Here is a 17,668-nt window from a genome sequence, read left to right on the forward strand (position 1 = left end):
GAAATTTTGGTTGCTTGTTCAAAGAGAGGTGACAGAATGATATTTTTAAATATGTCATTTTAAGCAAAACAATATTACTTGTCATGTCAAAAATAGTAATATATATATATTCTAAAATTATGAGAATTCAAGTAGAAATTTATAAGTTTTCACAGAAAACTAGGGGAAATTGCATCTTACATAGATGTGAACATTGAAGATTGCATAATATTTTTTATATATATAACTTTATGAAAACAGAACTGAAATTTCTGCTGTTTGTTGTTTAAAAAAAATTTATTATGGAAAATATTCAAATTTTATTTAATTTAATTAACTTACTGTTTTTGCTATTTGTTGTTTAAATAAATTAATATTTTTGTGAATTGTTTATTTATTTATTATTTTTAATATTTTCTGTTTAACTGATTTATCTCCCTCATTTTATGATTTATGACCACAGTATTTTTCAACCTATAGTGATAGACTTTTTTTTATTACTAAAAACAATAGTTGTTCTATTCGAATTTTCGTAATTTAGTGATCTAAAATCACAAAAAAAAAAAAAATCGATCTGTCAACTCTCTCAACAAGCACCAAATTTTGAATGGACTTTTGCTATAAAGGTGCAGCAAACAAAGTATTATGGTATCTGTTCGATGCATTAGGGATTAATAGAGGCCATTATTTAATGAGAAAATGAGCATAAATTTAAGGGAAAAAAACAAAACAATAACAAATGTTTTGTGTATTTTAGGTCAGGAAGCCGATATCTTCAGACAGCCTGATCTGGTAACACCAGGCATGGCAGGTGTAACAGTGGGTAATGTGGGCTATATTTAGTTAATGTAAAAAAGGTAAAGGATTTTGTGAAATTTTAACAGGTACTAGACATCAATTAATAAATATTCAAAATTTCAGTTGCTGTGAAGAATTAAAAAATAATTTCTTAAGAGTACTGGATACAGATACAGATCCTCATTAAAGAATTAAAATATTTCAGATTTGCATTAAATTTGACATGTAGTTATTAGACATCAATTAAACAGAATTTTTGGAATTTCAATTTCTTCTTAAGTTCCCATACAGTAACATTTTACCATTTTCTATATAAATAAAAACAATGTGTGTCTGTCTGTAAATATTTAACTACTAAACTCTTAAACTATTGGTCACATAACACTGAAATTAACAGGAAATAGTAATTGTGCACCAAGGATGGGTTATATAGCGAGTAAAGGCTTTGTTTGGATCGATGAATAACACGCACAGAAATATGTCAGCAAGTTGAAATGCAAAATGCTCATTTCAACTTGCGGACGTTTTCTATTAATTTTACGCGTGCGCCAATTCAATCATAGCTAGAAGTGGGTTAGCTGAAATGGTAAGAAACACTACTGAGTGCTAAATGCTTTGGTTTTGATTCTAGCTAATGGAACCTTAGTCATTTAAAAAAAAAAAAAAAAAAAAAAAAACTTGAAATCACTACTCCATGATATTCAATAGAGAATTGGCTTTGTAATAATAAATACAAAATCTGTATGAATTAAAATATATTGAAGCATATTTAATGACCAGGCAAGACAGAGTGCCCCACCCCCACCCTAGAATCAAAATCATGTAATGGATGTAAAAAAAACTCACCTTATCAAACTCATCAATAAGACAAATTCCTTTATCAGCCAAAACCAAGGCTCCAGCTTCAAGGGTCCACTCTTTAGAGACCGGGTTCCTCTGCACGTATGCTGTCAAACCTACTGCAGAAGCTCCTTGGCCAGTGGTGAAAACCACACGATGTCCAATCTTTTCAACGTACTTCAAAAATTGAGATTTGGCCGTGCCAGGATCTCCGCAAACTAAAATGTTCAAGTCTCCCCTCACTTTGTGCTTGCCGCCTGTAAAGAAACAAGAAACATTATTGGAAGTCTAAATTTGAATTCTGTACACGGTCTTATGCTACACGAACCGCATAGATTTAGACTTTCTTGTTCATGCTGTATTGATAAAGATTCACAATACTTTTTTTTTTATTTTTGAAATGGAAATCATTCCAGACAAGACATCAAGTCACTTGATGTAAAAGAAAAAAAAAAAAAAAAAAAAAAAAAAAAAACTTCAAGATGAAAAACAAGCTAACATAAGTGTTATATGGATATATTCCGACCCAGAAAGCAATTCTCCCTTTTGTCAGAAACATCGCTCATGGAATGTGAGGACTAAAGGACAAAATAAGAGAAGTTAGAGTTACAAGGCTGCTAAAAGTAAACCCAATGTCCACTTTTTTTTTTTTTTTTTTAACTTGCCATAAACAAACATTTAAAAAACAGTTGTGCAACGTTCCAAAACTATATTTTCTAGATGTGTCAAATAAGATCTCATGTAATATTTGTAATTTTCTTGCAGAAAATTTATCTCAACCTTTTTATGCTCCTTATGTTCCAATTGTTCTTAGGTTGGGTGGTGGTAAGACTCGTATCCGGACATTCAAAATGTCTAGCTATCTAATCTATATCAAACTAAAAAGTTACTAATCTTTTTTTGTTCTCTCAGTTAACGCGGCTTTCACTTGGAGATGACCCCCTCTCCCTCAATAACCAGTGCCTAAGGTGCAAAAGTACCTTAATCATGTGCAGAAAAAAAGAGAAATTTTTCTTATTTAAAAAATTTTTTCTTATTTTAAAAAAAAAAAAAAGTGAAACTTATTGTTCATTTATTTTTAAATTGATATCTAATATTTTCTGTTTCTTTAGAGCTCTGCATATCCTGGCAGTTTATGGCAGGTGTCAGTAAGAGCCCAAACGGACATCTACAGAAATCCGGTTCCCAAGGCACAATAGTACCCAAAAGAAAGAAACATCAAATAGCTGAGGGCAATTTTTAAACAATGTATGTTTTTAAAATAATTAATTCTGACTTTCATATTTAGTTAAAAAAAGCTGAAAGGAATCTGCGGAAATTTTCAATGCAAAAAAGTTTCCACGCACCTGGATTTTTTGATTCGCCTCCAAACAGAGAAAGTGCAAGGGCCTTTTTGATATCTTCATGGCCATAAATGGAAGGAGCCATACTGGCAAAAATCTGTTGAGTAAAAAAAATATAGAAATTAGATTTACGTTGTTAAAAAAAGCGTCACGCTGTATCAAGTTTAGAAAAACTTGCAATGGACAGACTGATTTTTATGAATATTTCGAAAGGACTAAAAAAAACTCTTTATACAACTCACTCAAAACAAAATTGATCCCAAAACAGCAATTGTTCTTTTCCTTAGAAACATTTCATAAAAAAGATACAATGGAGGAGAGAAAGAGAGGGGTTACAAGACTAAATCCATCCCTGAAAACAGTTGCAGTTCCCAAGCAGCTTGAAGATGGTGACAAATGCTGATGCCGATATTGAATTCTAAGTAAAACTACCTTATACATTTTTAGGTGCTTTGTGATGATAACACCTCTACGGAATATGAAAAAAATAAAAAATAAAAGCATATCATTATGTTGCACTTACATGTCAGGAAAAAATAAAAATAAAAACCGTTCACCGAAATTTATATAAATTCAGTAAACAGCTTTGTTTTTGTAAACTAAATCCAAGTTTTAGTTGTTACAAGAATCACTGCCATTGTGAGAATATTCAAAGATAAGTCCTTTTTGTTAGTGTTTGATCCCCAGTTAAAATTTATTGGTTTCTAACAAAAGTTAGAATTATCTCCCTTGATTTTCATGGTAAAGCACCCACTTTCATTATATTTGTTTGTTGTAAGAATTTTTATCAGAAATAAATTATGAGCTTTTAAAAAACGCAAATTATTTTCAATTCACTTGTACATGTTATGTTTTTAATTTTTTTTTTTTAACTAGAAATCAACACCAACAGTTCTTGCATCTTTTATGAATTAACTAGCCTGGGTATCCGGTGTTACCCGGGTGTTTGGAGGTGTGTGTTGAGCAAAAAAGTAGTAGCAGGCAGGCAGGCTCGAACCCGTACCACGAAGGAGGAAAAGAACGTGAAAAAAGAGTATAGTGAATTCAATGAGTTGGTAATTAACTTTTTCCTGGGTGGAGGATATTGGCACAAGGATGACAAAAAAAAAAAAAAGTTGAATCGAACTCGAAAATGTAGGGTAATCATTCTTCCTCACTAACCATTAGGCCAAAGAGGATAAGGAGTCGCCACACATCTTTTAAACTGGCCAGGGGCCAGGTTAGCTTCTTGCTTTGTCATTTTATTTATTTGCTTCCTCACGAAAGCAAATTAGACGTCATTTTTAATGTGGGGGAAAACTATCTTCCCCCAAAAAGGGGCATTTTGGCACTAAGTATGAAGGGTTTCCACTACATTGACCAAAGACCAAATAATTTAAGTGAAGCATTAATCTCAGCCCGAAGGCCAAGAATGCTTTGCCACTTTTCGAAAACCTGTCTAGCTGAAACCACTGTCAAAAATTTTCCCCACTCTTTATCTTTGTCAAAACCAAAACGTAGATTCCATGAACAAAGTTTCTTTCTTAGAAGTGCATGCCTGTGGAACTCTTCCGTCTGCTTGTTTCACACCTGACTACAACTTGGATGTCTTCAAGTCCAACATAACAAATTCCTGACGAACCTCCCCCTTAAGACACTTTATCAAATCTCAACATTAACGTACTGTATACGCAATAACCCTTATCCCCAAGTGGCTTCCAGGCCTTGGTAAGTGGTGACCACCTTGTAAAAAAAATAAAAAAATAAATAAAAATAAAAAAATAATAAAAATAAAGTTTCGCTTTATACAAAAAAGCCAAACAAACACCAGAGACGATGCCACAGTGGGAATTTTGTTTAACTCGATCAAAAAAAAAAAAAAAAAAAAAAAAAAAGGATGTCAGTTTGCGAATATGAGATATTACGACCCGAGAAGTATGCAGAAACTTCTCGCAGAATTTAACCGACGTGAGAACCTCAATACAAAAAGCTTGCACCCATTTTGCCTTTTATATATTAAACTAGCCTGGGTGCCCGGCGTTGCTGAGGTTTTTGTGGAGGTGTGTGTTGCGGAAAAAAAATAAAAAAAGTTGTAGTAGGCAGGCAAGCTGGAACCCATGACGTGAAGGTGGAAAAGAAAGTGGAGGTGTGTGTAAGGGTGTTGGCTGAGCAAAAAAACAATAGGAGTAGTTTGGTTTGGTTTTATGGCATATTAATGCCGAATCCAGTTGCTTTGGAAATAGTATTCATGTTGCTTCCTGTTATTTTGTAGAAGGTTTTTATTCTTAAAACTTTTTGTATCTTTAATTGCTAGTTTATAGTGTTTGGTTTGGTTGTTTTATAGTGGATTTTATCATTTTTGTTCCCTGCCCTGCAGAACATGAATGAGTTTTGGAATAGGAGAGGGAAAACGGTTACAGTATTAATGTTTGGGACATTTTAAGTTCGGAAATCAGTCAGGAAGTGAGGGAGATAGAAAAAGAAAGAGGGTCATTGTTTTTTAACATAATTAAATTTTACAAAATGAAGTAGAAAAACAAAACATAGCTCTACGAACAAATTTATCTTTAGTTGACCTTTGACAACTAAATATTTTCGTTTACTAACCAAATAGAAAAGTTACTAGCCAAACTCATGTGATTTTTGGAATATGAAAATTCTGTTTTTTTTTTTTAAAATAAGTGTCATTGTAATTCTAAATATGCACCAAATTTTATGTTAAGATTTAAAGGAATAAACATTCTAATTTCTTCAGCTGTTTTCGTTAAATCGCCATTATTACAAAAAAATAGTATATTTATAAAATCATTTTAGTGTTTTATGTTACTATTAACTTAAATATTCAATAAATAGTAAATAAAATTTTTCTTTATAAAAGTTATGTTAATGTGAGGGAGGAAAAAAAAAAAAAAAAAAAAAAACGAACTTACCCTTTCTGCAATTCTCTCATCCTTTGATAAAGCAACAATTGCCTTAACATCGTCATCTGTCATGCTATCTGCAGCAAGTTTTTCATCCTGTTTGCTAATGTAATTAGCTTGAATGACAGTTGCAAACACTGGAAAGCCATTCGCCGTGTTAAGAGAGCCATCGTAGTTGTTGTGGTAAATTCCGGTCAATTCCTATAACAAAAGTTACATAATCAAATTTTATCAGGAACAAAATGGAAAACCCAATACAATTGTCGTTAAGGTTTGTTTCACATATCATATCACCGTTTATAAGGATTTTATTTATTTATTGGTGCAAGTACACTATAATAGTGAAATTCGGAAAAAAAAAAAAAAGCTAAAAAAAAAAAAAAAAAGTATCTTGTGTCAATTTCAACTAAAAGCAATATCTACTTAATTGGCATGTCAGAAGTACTTAAATATTACTGCATTATTTAAATAAAAAAAAAAAAGTTTTTGATCATATATAAAAAAAACCAAAAAAACTCATTTCTTTGGGAAGACGTGACATAAGCGAAGTAACTCTTATGCTAAAAACAAGGCAACATGCACAATTTATTTTTTTTTTTAAAATGGCAATAGTTACACATTATTTGGAACTCTTTGGTGATTTTTTTTTAGTCAAATGCTATTTTTGCTAATTTTTGTTAAAAAATGTTTTCTTTAATTTTTTCCTACCTCATCGCCTTTTTTTTTTTTTTTTTTTTTTTTTTAAATTATTGGATATATTCATTATTACAACATCACAATTAAGTAGAGACCATTGGTTTGCCTTGAAATTCATTATAAACCTATTTTCTTAAATCTTCAATTTGACTAGAATTTAAAAATCAAAACCCTATAACCCAGGTATAACACAAGTTTTTGAGTTATATCAGAGGCTAGTTTTTAAGGATGGATATTGTCCCCTTTTAAAAATACTATCTGCATTTTGCTAACACTTTGTATTCCCGGAATTATCCATTTATTTATTTTTTTTTTAGACCAGTTGCAATTTTTATCTTTCATGGACTGTGTTCATATGTCATTCTTGAGGCCAGACTCGACAAGGAGCACAGTCTTTTCACATTTACTAGAAGGATTACATAACATTACCCGAGATAAAAGTGCAACATTTCTATTAAAAAGAACAAGCTGTAATTTTCTACATACAACCTTGATGAAACCTGGCCCAGTTACTCCCTCCCCACTCTAAAGAATGAATATTCAAAAATGTTGGTGCTGCTTCATTATTAGAGTGAAAATCAAAACATTGATTTTCATTAAAATGGTATCTACTTAATTGCAATGTCAAAATTAATATATCCAAAAATTATGAAAAACGATACAGTAGGAAATGATTAATGAAAAGTTTTCAAAGTAAATTGCACATTATACTTAAATAAATAGCATGCAGGGGAAATAACAGCAGTCTGTCTTGTTACTTGTTTGGTTTTACAGCAATACAACCTTTTAGGTCATTTTATGCTGAAAATTGTTTAGGGTTAATACAATGGGATTGGTATATAGATATTACAGAAGTTAGAGTGATTTCTGTTATAACTTTTTTTTTTTTAATTATTTTTTTTACTAGGAGTTTAGTTTTATTGCATTGATGGTTTACTTTTGTATTTGTTCAAATTGTGAGTTTCATCTTTTAGAAAAGTTTTAGTATTTGATTTTTTTCGGTTTGGATGCTTGATATTTATAGTTCGTTGTGATGGCACTTCAACAATCCAGTCATTCAATATCAATATTATTTATACTGTTGTGTATTAAATGTTGTTGTTTTTTTGTTTTTTTTAGGGGGGGGGGTATTCTTTGGAAGAATCTTATTTCTTTGATGTAGGATTTTTTCTAGCGTTTTTTTTTTTTTTTTTAATAATTTTTTTTTTTTTTTTTTAAAGATTTAAGATCTTTTTCTTTGTAATGTTTTTCCCTTATTTCTGAGAGGTCTATACACTCAGTTAGCAGGTGTTTTATAGTGAGTGATGTTTGGCAGGGAATACATTGTGACTGTGTTTCTTCTTTTAAGAGGGAGGAGTATGTTAGGTGTGTATGACCTATTCTTAGTCTTGTTAGGATGACATTTAGTTTTCTGCTGTTGTCTTGTTACAATTAAATGGGGAATATCAACGAATCATAAAATTATATGCAGTAATATTTAACTTATTTCGACATAATAATTAAGTAGAAAAAACTAGTTGAAATTGACATAAAAGATAACATTGGTTTTTAATGATTTTTTTTTCTTTTCTTTCGTTCTAATAACGAAGAAGCATCAAAAACTTTTTTAAAAAAGATTATTCATCTAGGGCAATGCTGATTAATAAAAATCACTAAACTTTCTAGCATTTTGTTTTGTAGTTTTTAACTTTTAGCTAAACATACATACAAATTCTCTTTATACAACAGATTCCATCTAGTTTGAAGACCTTATTTTTGTAAATGCCAGTGTTGGTTTAATCAAGCATCCATAACCATCTTCCTTACTTAAACAAATGATGCAAGATTTGATTCTAGCATATAACAGGATTTTAAACCTAACCTTTGAGGAGTTTTTCACTTCAGTGACGCAAGTCGTGGTCTCTGTGGGTAGCCGCAGATGTACCAGCCATTTTCGATCTAATATAAGAAAAGCAGCCAGTGTTCCTGCTCTGTGAAACAGTCTGCCATAGGTCATATCAATGTCTACCAAACCCATATTTAAAGAAACATTTAAATAAATTTAATGTTAGTATAACACCCCTTCCCCAACAGACACGCACTAACAAAATAAATGATTTTAACATTTTAAAACCCAACTTTATAAAATTACATAAAAGAATTTGATACACAAAAACAAACTTTGGTACTTACAATTTCATCTCCGGGTTTGCACTGGTCGACAAGATCATCCAATAAAATGGCATCCTTAGAACGTGGCAATCGTCCAGGAGGAACTTTGCCTGGACTTTCCTGGATTGTGATTCGTTGGTAATTTTTATAAACAGTCTGAAAAAAAAAAAATAAATAAAATAAAAATGTTAAATAAATAATATGCTTTTCGGTACTTGTCTAGACCCCCAACCGCAGCCCCCCCAAAATGTGTATGATGTACATCTGTGACAGAAAGAAAATATCAAACACCAAAAATCACGTAAATTGATCAGGTAGTTTTATAGAAAAAAAAAAAAATAAAGCAAATTTGAGTTTGTCAATGCTCTGCAAAGTTTGTCTCTTTATCATTCCTTTGTTAGCAATCGTTTTCTTCCTATACAAACCGAGCATGCGGGGTCCCCTCCACGAGTGAAAAAAAACTTACTTTCACCATGACTAATGTTTGTGCAAAATTAAAAAAAAAAAAAAATCCAAGGCGTGGTTATTGAGAAATGTGCGAACAAACTGGAGTAAATTACTATGTCCAATCCCTCTTTTGTTGAGGGACCAAAAATTCATTTAAAAACGAATTTAGTTTTTCAATGCTCTGCAAAAATCTGTCATTTATCTCCCCTTAAAATATACAAGCAACTAGAAACCACTTATAAATTTGATATTCCCAGTAAAGGAAAGCGGTTTAACCTGCATAGGAGTTGATACGGATAAAGTATAGCATCAAAGTTTCAACCTTAAAGAGAGGCCACCTTGATAGTGTAATCTACATGATTATTAATTATGAAGTGAAAGACGCACGAGAAAGATCATTAAGGAGAGAGAGCATACTTATTAAATTAAGTTAGTTCCAGATTTTCTTCTAATACATAAAGTAAAGTTTGTCTCTTTATCATTTCTTTGTTAGCAATAGTTTTCTTATTTCTGGTTTGTTAGTTTTTCTTGTGGATTGCTGTTGGGATGATGTATCCGTCCTAGGAGGTTCACATTTCCAAGCTTCACCTTCTTGAGAAAGGGGTTAATTTACTGCTAACCGCCTGAAATACCGCTACCAAGGAATGCTGACTCGCCTGCTAAGGCATTTAGTTGTAGGTCAGAGTGTGTCGACCTAACCTCCTGGCAAGTAATTTGTTGCATGTTTAAGACTTTAATGCAATTTGATTTAATTTTTTATTCCTTGGGGAAAAAATTTTTTTTAGGTAGAAGCAATTTTTTAAAAAATTGTCATTACGTCATAAAAAAGTAAACACATTAGCAGACAACGTGATAAAGAGGAATGATAAAAATTGAATAAAAGATGTTGTGATTCAACATAGAAAGGGTTATAGTTTATTGCTAATCAGCTGAGGCACTCCTATCATGGAATGCTGATAGGATTACTCAGGCATTTTTTTAATAGGCCAGAGTGTACTTATCCTAACAAAGTACATAACCTTGATAAGGTGAATAATTTGTTGCATGTTTTTAAGAATTTAATGCAATTTGACCAAATTTAAAAAAGGGGGGGGGGTCAAAATAATTTTTAATACATAGCTACTATATATAAAAAAAAAAAATTGCAAAGTGAATACACTACAAGGTAATGTCAGCCATAAAGAATTGAGAACAACTATTGAAAAGTAAGCATCTATGTATATAAAAGCGAAAATGTGTGTATGTATGTTCGCTTTTGTATATGTCCAAGAAAGGCTTTTTTCAGAGAAGCGTTCGGTTGGCTCACAACTTCTTAAAACTTTTTATATCACATATAAATCATAATATCTCCTAGTTAACGGATCTTGCCTGTCTATTTAATTTGCTTGACTTCGGGAAGATAAATATTCAACAGTTTTCGCTCGCCGCATGTGGATTAGGCTTTTTCCTATAATAAAAGCGACACTAATTCTGGCGGTATTTTTCAGGTCGCGATTGCCGGAAATGTCCGAAAGCAATCAGCTTTGATCAATGTGGAAACATTTTCCTTATATCAGACAATTGCTATTCAATTTGGACAATCCCCTTTTTACGAGGAGCTGCCCCCCCCCCACATCTTGGGGGGGGGGGGGAGAAAAAAAAAGCGTTCCTGCATTAAAAAAGTCGCAGTCAAAGTTGACCTCATTAAGTCATTAAACCGTGCACCTGCCAATTCTAAGTAATTAAATAAATTCAAACGTGTTTCCTTCAGCATCTCGCGGTGGCCCAATGGTTAACGTCGCACATGTTTTTTTCACACTTTAATTTCCAACTTTGCCTCAAGGATTCGGGTTTGATGCTCATACTTAACTACCAAAATTTTTTTTTTTTTATTTTATTTTTTCTTCACTATTTTCATTTTTTAAATGTCTTGATTAATATAACAAGCACTAACTTTTTAAAACCAAACTGGTGTTGGCACGGTTCTTGATCAACAAACAAGGAACAAGAGCCAACAACACATGCATTGCCAAAACCCAATTTACAATGAACATGCATGACCAAATGGTGTTATACACCTGTGATGGTAAGGATATACAATATTAATAAATTTGTATTTTTTTTTTTTTTTTTTTTTTTTTTAAATAAAAACAACTTTTGTATTGGTTTATATTTTTTTAAATTTTATTCAAATATTTAACTAGAAACAAAATGTGTTTCCTTACTTGCAATACTGGTATTGTGAGATGATAGATAATTTAACATGATTCCTACTGCAGCATGCTGTGACATAAGGTCAGAAGGTGGGGTGCTCAAACCAGTGCCCGTAAAGCAAAATTTACCTGGACAGCCCTATCAGCATTCCCATATAGGGGTGCTTCAGGCAGTAAGTGATAAACTTACTGCACCTGAATGGCATGGGCTAGAAGGGTAGACCTCTTAGGATGGATCCAGCCGGTTTTCTGGCCCTGCACCTGTCGGGCTGATTGTCAAGACTGGTACTTCTAACCAAAACAGTGCAGTGAAGAGAATCATTTTCCAACAGTCAAAGAATTGTAAGAGGATATGATTACAGAAAAATGGAAGGAATCAGAAACCAGACTCACTCCATAAACCATACTTGATCTTTTAGAATTCCCACAAAGTTTTGTGCCCACACGAGAAGGAATTTTACTCATCTGCAAACTTTTACAATTCAAGATTTCTACAGATTGACTATCAAATGGATGCTTCTAAAACTAAAAACATGGCTAGTGCTTGTCTGAGTTCGAATCTATGGTCCTCCCATACCAAACTTTTACAAAAACACTTGATCAGCTACAACCAATATTAACAATCTTCACCTATTTGTGTGTAAATCTAAAAGCAGATTCCATAAACAAAGTTTCTTTCCTAGAATTGCCCGCTTGTGAAACACTGTTCCACTGGTCTGCTTCCTGAGCGATTACAATATAGTAGCTTTCACGTCTAAGTTTTTGTTGAGTCTTTTTAAATAATCCAAATTCTACCAAATCTACTACCTTACATTCATTAACCCTTATTCTTGAGTGGCCTTCAGGCCTTGATAAGTGGTAAGTCTCAAGTAAAAAAAAGTTACTATCATTTCAACCCAAACAAGATACAATGCCACTTAGATGTAAGGAGCTACTATTTGGGACTAAATCTATAGGGATACTATGTAGGGGGCAGCAGGATGTCTGTTCACATTACACTTGAACTGTTTTTTTTTTTTCTTTTTTTACAACCCTCGTAAACTTATTTATGCCCCCCAGCCAAGCATTAATGAAACTTAGGTAACAAGAGATGTTATGAAGCCCCGACAGTAAGGGCATACAACAGCAGCCCAAACGAACTTTGGTGAAGGTTTTGACAACAACTTACCTGTTCCATATTGATTTCAAAAGGTCCACTTGATTGACACTCTGGACAAGAACCGGGACGGACTTCTTGGCTTTGCGACTGATAAAATGGTCCTAAAACAAAGTTGCATTTGTTGCAGTCGTACTTGATGATGTTTAACTGCGGCATCACACCAGACGTACTTGTTACGACGCCACTTGTTCGAATGAGCTGATTTAAATGTAATTGTCTGGCAACAGAAATTCAAAGATGGAAAAGAAAAAAAAAAAGGCTTAAGTTTTTTTTAGTGTATTTGAGAACCCCTGAAGGAGCTCTGATAGTATGATATTAGCCCAATACGAAATGTAGAAGTATATTTGGAGGCAATGGGACGTTTCGGTGTGACCGATTCAGTGTCAACCACATTAGTCACATTTTATAACTAAAAAAAAAAAATAAAATAAATAAATAAATAAAAACTATGAAAATATGTTTTAAAAAAAAAATGTTTTTGCAAAACACTTTTTAGTTAATTTTCTAATTTTTTAAGGATTAAGAACTTCAAATATATATATATATATATTTTTAAATAAAGAAAAACAATATGAAAATAATCCCGTTGACTAGATGGTATTTATTTGCTCCCCCACTGAGCAAATTAGGCACAAGGCCGTTTTTAATGTGAGGTAAAAACCAGCTCCCCTAAAAGTAGGCAAAAAGGGGGGCACTCTGGTTACCAAAAATAATAATTGTCCCAGTATAGAGGGTTTCCCCTCCATTGACTGGTACAAACCATCTTAAGTGCAGCATCTGCCGGAACAGATACTACACTTTGATCCCGGCCCATCCCGTTGACTAGATGTCTGTTTTTGTGTTGTTTTAAATAAACATGGTAATTTTTAATTTTTTTTTTTTTTTTTAAATCAAATAAATTGTTTTTTTATTTGATTTGTTACGATTCTATTGTTATGCTATGAAAGGCTTAAGTTTTTTTAGTGTATTTGAGAACCCCTGAAGGAGCTCTGATAGTAGCCCAATACGAAATGTAAAAGTATATTTGGAGGCAATGGGACGTTTCGGTGTGACCGATTCAGTGTCAACCACATTAGTCACATTTTAATAAACATTTTATAACTAAAAAAAAAAAAATAAAATAAATAAATAAAAACTATGAAAATATGTTTTTAAAAAAAAATGTTTTTGCAAAACACTTTTTGGTTAATTATTTTCTAATTAATTTTTTAAGGATTAAGAACTTCAAATATATATATATATATATATATATATATATATATTTTTAAATAAAAAAAAACAATATGAAAATAATCCCGTTGACTAGATGTCTGTTTTTGTGTTGTTTTAAATAAACATGGTTATTTTTAAGTTTTTTTATTTTTATTTCATTTGTTACGATTCTATTGTTATGCTATGAAAGATGATTTTCTGAATTTCAATACTTTCTGAAGACCCTTTAACCATTAGCCTTAAATTTTAGACATTCTTCCAGAATCAAAATCATGTAATTAATTTTGATCAAAATTGGAATAAAGATTCTAGACATATTTAATATCACATAATAAATTTAGCGTTTGAAAAGAGACATAAAAATAGTGCAAAACAATTTTACTTGGGGAATTGATTCTCACTGCCTGATATGTTTTCTGCTACTAGAAGTATCTTAAAGAGTTTTTAGAAACAAATATAGACATGATTTCCCATTTAAATATTTTCAGATTTGTATTAAATTTAATCCATATTGATTAGATAGAAAGTGATATTTCCTGAATTTCAATTTATTTTTAGGACTCTTTTAAACTTCAATTTTTTTTTTTTTTTTAAAACTTTCGACATTTTCTAGAATCAAATTCATATAATTGATTTGGATCAAAATTGGAATAGGGATTCTAGATATAAAGGTTTAGTATAATATATTAAATTTAATCTTTGAAAGGGGACATAAAAATAGTATGAAAACGATTCTGCTTGGGGAATAGATTTCATCCTTGGACACATATTTTACATATAATTACCTGAGAGATCGGATGTCTTCAATGAGAGGCAATTCTGCAATTCGCAAGTGAATTTCTTTTGCGATCTTTTCGTAATTTGGATACATGTTCATGACAACGTCTTTGGCAGCCTAGAAAATAAATAAATAAAATAAATCTTTTTTTTTAAATAAACAAATAAATAACAAAAATGTCATTACAAACAAATCATTCCAGAAAAAAAAAAAACTTCAAATGATGACGTGCTAAAATGTCAGCAAAAAAGTGACCCCCTTCTTGTACAAAACTGCTCAGTTGAGGAGGAAGGAATGAATGTTTTTGGCCAATTTTTCGATATTTGTTGTCTGAAGGAAGTTTTTGTGAGACATGCACATAATTTGCCCTTTAATATATATATATATAAAAGCGGGGGTACCCGGCGTTGCCTGGGTGTTTGTAGATGTGCGTGTTAAGGAGAGAGAGAGAGAGATCAAAACATTATAAACTTCTTTTGAAAAAAAAAAAAAAAAAAAAAAAAAAAAAAAAAAAGTTTTGTAAGGATCGACCCTGGAACATTGAGGCAAAAAACTTGATAAGTCACTCGCTCGTCCACGAAAGGAAAGTAACTGAAAGCAATTTCAATTTAACGTTTATAAATGGCAGGTGCGCGGCGAATGTAATTAGGTCAAAGGAAAGTAAATTCCACACTTAATTTTAATTGCGAGATAGTTCTTTTGGGTTTTGTTTTTTTACCCAAGGTGTTCGGAAAACCAGCGCCCCCTTTATTAGGGGAGTGTGTCCAAATGAAAGCAATTGTCTGATATGACAGTGAAAACCCGACATTGACCAAATGTTTATTGCTTTCTGGATGCTCCCGGCCCGTAAGCCGAGAACCGCGCCTCAGTTTCACTTTTATATGAAAAAGCCGAATCAACACAAGAGGGACCGAAATAGTAAGAACCGCATAAAACTCGATGTAAATACATCTAGCCGCGACGCACGTTCACAATTCATACATATGATCTTCAGGTTATATAAAAAGTTCTAAGCGATAGTGCCCCCCCCCCAAGCCTTTCTTGGACATACAAAAAACTTGCGCTCATTTTTCCTATATATATATATATATAAAATACAGTTTCTTATTCCAGTAGCTTCTTTCAAAGAACTGTAGGCTTGTGAAACTCTTCTTGTTGACTTTTCGGCAGTAGAAAGAAAACAATTGGCAGTTCTGGGAATAGTCTTTTTTTTTTTTTTTTTTGCTTTTCAATAAAATTATGGCCAAGAATCTTCTATTTTTGCGATAATCATTTGTTCTTGTTAGTACTTTACACAACAAGTGACTTCATGCCTTGTCTCAAGCAAGCAATAAAAAAAAAACCTATCAATCAGCACCACTGAATAGATACATACCTCATCAAAAGTTGGTAACATCTCGGCTGGGGCTTCTGGCAAAAAGTAAGCCAACACTTGTTCAGCTGAAGCCAACATGTTATAATCTATCACAAGACTTTGTTGATTGGCTATAAAATAAAAATTTTTTTGAAATCTAAATTTGGCAAGCAAAATCAATAAAATAAAACATCCAAAAATATAAATCATTAAATGTACCTAGATAACGTTGCATGAAAGACTAATTTAATTTTATTTTTAGCTCAAGGTAAAAAATTCCTATTATATTCTTCAATTCAAAAAAGAGTTATCTTTGCTGATTTTCCCCATTTTAGGTGATTATTTTAACCCATATAGTCCTAAGATAACCCCCCCCCCATTTTTCTTTAACTGTTCAGTTATAACACTTTATAATGACTAAAAATGGGGTAAAATACACAAAATGAAAAGCTATTTTTTTTATTTAAAAAGTGCAATATTGGCTCAGAACATAGTACATATGATATACCATAAGTTGGGGTGATACTGGCCACTTGGGATGACTTTGAGCCATTAATAAAAATAATGCATAAATAACTTTGCAGTAAATATTTGCTGCTGTACCAGTGTCTGGAAAATTGTGAAATCGTATTGAACCTAGAAATTATTTTTTTTAAATATCTCACTGATGATGCAATTCTCTACCTATATATAAGAGCCAGGCACATCCAATGATGGAGTACTGCTGTTACATTTGGGCAGGAGCTGCTAGAAAGGACTTATCCTGCCTTGATAGTTCAAAAAAGTTCAAAATAGACTTCGTAGCCTAGTAAGGGATGCTCTTTTCTCTTCCCTGCAACCTCTTTCTGGCATAGTTATTTTCATGGCAAGTGCTTGTCTGAGCTCCAATCTATACCCCCCCCTCACCAAACTTTCACGGGAAACACTCGTCTAATTGAAAACACTATCAATAATTTACCCTACTCTTTATCTGTGCTTAAACCTAAATTCCATGAACAAAGTTTCTTTCTTAGAACTGTACACCTGTGGAACTGCACACCTGTGGAACTGTCTTCTGTTTACCTGCTTTCCAGCTGACTACAATATGGTTGTCTCCAAGTCCAACGTAAACAAGTTCTTGATGAGCTGTTCCACTTAAGTTAACAAATTTACCGAATTTCCACTATTAACGATTACTATATTGTCCAATTGACTACTGTACACTCTTCAACCCTTATCCTCGAGTGGCATCTGGGTCTTGATAAGTGGCGATGACTATGGTTTAAAAAAAATAAAAATAATGCAGAGGTCATATTATTTAATTCTTATTTTTGTTTTTCTTAATGCTTCAAAGTCACTCCAGATTACAATACTTTAAAATTGACACATCGTAAGGAGCAAAGCTGTTCACCTAGAGCGTTTACATTGCATCTTTGGTGATAAGTTAATGGCTTACTAAGTACCTTCAAACCATTGTGTTTGAATGTCATTATTATACACACGTCATCATTTTGTGTGTTTAGGTCAATTTCTATGGAAGATCATTTATGCAGAAATTTATGAATAAATAAAATGTACAATAAAAAAATGGACGAAAAACAATATAAACTCACCTTTTATAAAACAAATAGATTTTTAATAATGAACTACACAGACGATTAACTAATTTTAACCTGTTCTCTTGATACATCTATCTAAAGATATTGCTGCCTACGGGCGTTCATACATTTTTTTTTGGGGGGGGGGGGTAATAATCACCTCTGCATTTTAAATGATCAAATCCAAACAAATTTTCTTATGTCGATTTTGCTTTTGTAGTTTTTATTATCTCAAGAGTCAT

General features: G+C 32.2%; 1 protein-coding gene across 1 annotated transcript in view; it reads right to left on the bottom strand.

Annotated features, from left to right (window-relative positions):
* Positions 1-17,668, bottom strand: part of LOC145297748 (DNA replication licensing factor mcm2-like) — a 56,365-nt gene that overhangs the window by 14,409 nt on the left and 24,288 nt on the right. The window contains exons 6-12 of the mRNA XM_080143978.1: positions 15,871-15,980; positions 14,503-14,612; positions 12,515-12,722; positions 8,729-8,863; positions 5,870-6,061; positions 2,964-3,057; positions 1,624-1,874 (exon numbers count right to left, since the gene is read on the bottom strand). Coding sequence (XP_080000104.1) covers positions 1,624-1,874; positions 2,964-3,057; positions 5,870-6,061; positions 8,729-8,863; positions 12,515-12,722; positions 14,503-14,612; positions 15,871-15,980 — 1,100 coding nt within the window. The remainder of the gene's footprint in view (positions 1-1,623; positions 1,875-2,963; positions 3,058-5,869; positions 6,062-8,728; positions 8,864-12,514; positions 12,723-14,502; positions 14,613-15,870; positions 15,981-17,668) is intronic.

This window comes from Euprymna scolopes, chromosome 18, assembly GCF_053919585.1.
Source record: "Euprymna scolopes isolate OS-2025 chromosome 18, ASM5391958v1, whole genome shotgun sequence".
Classification (NCBI taxonomy): domain Eukaryota; kingdom Metazoa; phylum Mollusca; class Cephalopoda; order Sepiida; family Sepiolidae; genus Euprymna; species Euprymna scolopes.